Genomic DNA, 4,794 nt, shown 5'->3' with positions numbered 1-4,794 from the left:
ATTAAGATTAGGCAACGTAACTTCCTCTAAACACACCTTCACACTATGTTTCTTTCTTTTTCGTCGCATAGTGACACCACATCTTGTTTTCTCTCACTGTGTCATCAACCATCCGCCGTTCAAACCACCGCCGCTCCGCCTCCACAGTGTGCCGTCGCCGTCGGAGGGAGCTCTGACGCAAGGTACGATTTCGTTCGCGAGTGATGCGAGGTGCGCGTCAGTTCGCCAATCCCGCAATCATCGTCGATTCTCATGACGCCGTTGTCAATGTCTTGCGATCTCGTGCTGCCGCTGCCTGCTGTCTCGCGATCCCGACCGGGGCGGGGGCGTTGCTGCTGTATTATCACGCCCCTCTCCCGTGTTGCTGCGTCATGCCATGTGTTCTCCCTTTGCTGTTGTGGTGTCTTTCTTCCGCTATGATTTAGACTTTTTTTCGATGTGTTTTGGATGTTTTCTTTTGCTCTTAGCTGAATTTTTTTTATTGTATTAAGAGTTGGATGTTTCTTTTCATTATACTTGAATATTTTTTTGTATAGGATTACATATGTTTCTTTAATTTTGATGGATGTTTTTTTTATTATAGGATTGCAGATGTTTCTTTGATCTTAGCTGGATGTTATATGGAGGCGGCGCGAATGAGAGGAAGACGGTGGCACTGAGGTCTGGACAACCGGTGAGGACGATGACAGTGGCAGCATGATAGGGAAAGCAGCGGTGAAATAGATGCGATAAAAATATAATTTAGTACATGTGAAGGTGAACATAGATAACGGAAAGGGTAAAGCACTAAATTAGTCTCTTACGTTTGAGCGTAATTCTATTTTGGTCTTTAAGATTTAAAATGTCCTATTTGAATCCAAAAAAGTTTTATTTAGCTTTAATATAGTCCTACCGTGAGGTCAAAGTTTTAACAGCAGTACAAGAACAATGTCAATAATATGGAGAACAAGTACAAGCTCTAGAGACACAAAATCAGCTATGGATGCATCAATACATTTATTACTTATCATTCTTCTTACAATTTAAATGAAATATTTTCTATAGAACTGAAGAGAATGATAAATAAATATATTGATGCATTCACAGTTGATTTTGTGCTTCTGAAACTTGTACTTGTTCTCCAGATTATCAACCTTGTTCACTATGGTAGGACTACATTAAAATTAAATGAAAATTTTTTATATTTAAATAGGAGACTTTAAACCTTAAGAACTAAAGCAGGATTACGCCTAAATATAGAGGACTAATTTAATACTTTAGCCTAACAAAAAAATAAAAGATAAAACTCAAATTAAAAATAAAAATAAATAATTACATTAAAATATTTTTTTAATATTTAATGGATTTAGGATGCAACCCATTATTCACATTATTTGCAGCCCTATTGTCTAACTAGCGAAATTGTTAATCTACTTAATATGCCTTTACTTTAAGAAGTTTTAATTGAGTTTTTACCGAAATTCCTTCCTTTGTTCAATTCCTCCGTTTTAGTTAATAGTTTGACTTCTTGGCATGGAGGAACAATGCTTCCTTTTTTCTAATCATTTGTACCTATAGTTTGTTCCGATTACAACTGTTCATCAGCCATTACATACAATAATTGGTATAAAACACAATAATAAGTTAATAATATTGACCAAATATAAATTAAATTGATTAGCATTAGCATTATCATTATCAATTGATCAGATAATAATGCAAACGTAAGCCTTTTATTTATTTTTGTTAGTATCCAGATTCCTTGATTAGACATACGTGCCTAACATGCATATGTTCTAATTAAATATCCAAACTGAAACTGGGTTTAATCATTGGAAGATAGATCTAACATTTGGGTGATTATTAATTGGATGCTGTTCGGTAAGTCGGGTACCGGACGGTTCGGGTTGAAACCCTGCGGACAACGTTTCGGATAATGGAGGGGCTCGTCTGGTCGTGGTTCCCAGGTCCCGAGTGAGCGAGGTCCCGAGCACTTCGAATGGAGGAGGGGGGTGCCACCTGCAAAGGCACTCCGACGCTCTTGTCAGAATATGTGCAGGCGGTGAGGGAAAGGTGTATTACGTACCTTGGGGGGAGAGCCAGTCTCCCCTTATATATATATGTCAGTGGTGGGCCCTTGCAGTGAGCTGGCCCACACCCTCAGAGGTGTTGTCTCATGGCTGTGTGCGAACCGTACGGGACGCGTGTCCGGGTCGGGTGGAGGACGCGCCATTGGGCCGGCGAGAGATCGGGTCGGGCTGACCCGCATGAGATTTGGGCCAGGCCGTAACAGTGCCCCCGACGCGTCAGCGATGGCCGTGGGGCCATGGGTGGCGCGTGATGTCTATACTCATGCGTTGTTGCTGGGTCGGCAGATCGTGGGAGGGACGCGTCTCTTGTGAGCGTGTCCCTTGATCTGCTGTGGCGTTTGTTTTCCGTTTCGGTTTCCGCGCTGGGCATTTAATGCTCATAATGACTCGAAAAATCCTGTGTGCAAAGACTATTTTGCCCCCGCTTCTTTTCGCGCTCCTTTGGGGGTGGTTTTTAAACAGTTTTCTTCCTATCCACCTCCCACTTTTATCATTTCTAACTTCTTCTCTCCCTAACATCCAAAGCTTCCTGCGTGAACTCCTTCCTGCTTCAACTTTCAGCCCAGATTTCCTTCATCCTTCCAGGTAATCTTCTGGCTTCTTTCTTCTGATATCTGCGTTATGCTCTTGTTATTGCGTGATTTGTTGTTTGCATCTATCGCATGGCTGATTTTATTTTGTTGAGAGGTTGTTTCAGTGTTGGGATAGGTGGGTTAGGGTAGGGGTACCATTCCAGGATAGTCTTTTTTGGGTGGTTTGTGAGGTAGGCATAGGTTTTTGGTCGTATCTGGTCATGATTTGAATTGAAAAGGTGTAGTTTCTGAGTTTTTTCGGGTTCCCGACCTCTTAGACTAACGGATTGGTACCCCGCTGTAGGTATGCCTCGCGTTGTCTCCCGGGCTTCCGGATCCGCTGCGGCTTATGACCCGTATGCTTGGGTGACTGACGATATAAGGAGTTCGCCCAACCAGATGGGCTTGGAGGAGTTGACGGAGTTCCGGCAAGCCGGTTACTTGTGTGGGGGTACTGACGAGGAGGCCAACTATGAGTCCATTGTCCCGCTTCCTCGCGAGCGTATTTATGAGCTCAATTTTCATTCTCCTCGCGTCCCCGATTGGATCTGGTTTTACAAATCCATGTTCACGCAAGTCGGTGTTCGGATCCCGTTTTCCGATTTTCAAATGGCGCTGTTGAATCGGATATCCGTCTGTCCGTCTCAACTTCATCCGAACAGCTGGGCTTCTATCCGCTGCTTCGAGATGGTTTGCGAGTATTTAGAGCTGCCGGTGTCGGTGGACGTCTTTCTTTTTTATTTCAACCTTACCAACCCCTCCAAACAGGGGAAGGCGAGAAAAGGCTTTCTTTCTTTCCGTGCTGCCCAGGGTAGGAAGATTTTTAGCCTTTTTGAGGATTCCTACCATGGTTTTAAGGATAAGTATTTTAAGGTTCGTCCCGTCAAGGGTCGCCATCCCTTCTGGTTGTCGTTAGAGGGGGAGCGCCTTATCCAGACTTACTGGAGCTTTGGCGCGGGGTCGAATCCTTTCGTGAAAGTATCGTACAAGAGGTTGTCGGCTGTAGATAAGAATATAGCGAACGTTCTTCTCGCTATCTTTGAAAAGAATCCTGTGAATCCCCATCTTCTTATGGGTGAACGGGAGGCCGGCCGGAGCTATATTCGTGAGTTACCCTTTTTGTTTGTCTGTTTCTTTGTCGTTGTTGTTCTTCTTTTCGGTTTGACGACTAACGTTCTTGTCCTTTATTCGCAGTGGAAATGTCTGCCACAGTGACCGGTCTCGAGAACCTGATGAAGACCTTTTTTGAGGGTAGTGATGATGAGAATGCCGAAGAAAAGGGGGCCGGCAGGTCGGAGGGTCCGTCAGGGGAAAAGGAGGGCCAGGCTTCCTCTGCCCAGGGTGAGGAGACGTCGGGAAAGCAGGGCCTAGGGGGTCAAGTTTCCCCTGCCCGGGAGGAGGGACCTGCCGACGGGAAGGCGACCCTCTCCCCCCATCCAGATAGCGACGTGGAGCTTATCCACACTCCTAAAAAGCGAAAGATGTCTTCCAGCCCGGAGGGGGTCCTAACCGTAATGGAAAGGAATTTTGATGCCTCCAAGTTCATTGACTCCCAGTTGATACCCGGGACGGAAGAGCATTTCCATGCAACCGAGCTGTCCGGGCAGGCGAGGTGGATGTATCGCACATTGCTTCGTGGGGCCGTGATAGCTCGGAAGGCTGAGTTTGAGCTATCCGGGATGGAGGCGCTTCGGAGGAAGCTTGAGTCTTCTGTTAAGGCGAATAATGACTTTAAGGCTCAGGTTGAGCTCCTCCAGGGTCAGCTGTCCGAGATGGGGGGAAAGCTTAACGCTGCCGAGGAGAAGTCGTCGTCTATTGCGGAGAGGCTGAAGGCGTCTGATGAGACCGTGGCTCGGCTTCTTGAGCGTGAGATGACATTAGAAAGTCAACTGAACGCCGCTCAAGGTCGGGTTGTCGCTTTGGAGGAGGAGCGGGAGCAGGCCATCTCGGAGGCAAAGGCCGCTAAGGCAGAGGCCGTTGATCTTAAGAAGAAGCTTAAGGTGGCCAAGGAGCAAGGGAAGAATGCCATCTTGATGACCGAAGATGCCCTGAAGGCCCAGCTGAAGATTGCTGCTCCTGACTTCGAGATCTCGTCTATTGGTGTTTTCAAGACTATCCAGGACGGGAAGATTGTCGATATGCCGAGGAAGTGA

General features: G+C 46.0%; 1 protein-coding gene across 1 annotated transcript; it reads left to right on the top strand.

Moving 5' to 3' along the window:
* The first annotated feature begins 2,947 nt into the window (after positions 1-2,947).
* Positions 2,948-4,794, top strand: LOC148550593 (uncharacterized). Its single transcript, XM_088493112.1, has 2 exons — positions 2,948-3,746; positions 3,836-4,794. The coding sequence occupies exons 1-2, from the start codon at positions 2,948-2,950 to the stop codon at positions 4,792-4,794; spliced, it is 1,758 nt and encodes a 585-aa protein (XP_088349238.1).

The sequence above is a fragment of the Arachis ipaensis genome, chromosome B7, assembly GCF_059453495.1.
Source record: "Arachis ipaensis isolate K30076 ecotype BB chromosome B7, ASM5945349v1, whole genome shotgun sequence".
Classification (NCBI taxonomy): Eukaryota; Viridiplantae; Streptophyta; class Magnoliopsida; order Fabales; family Fabaceae; genus Arachis; species Arachis ipaensis.
This window is presented reverse-complemented; position numbering and strand designations above follow the sequence as displayed.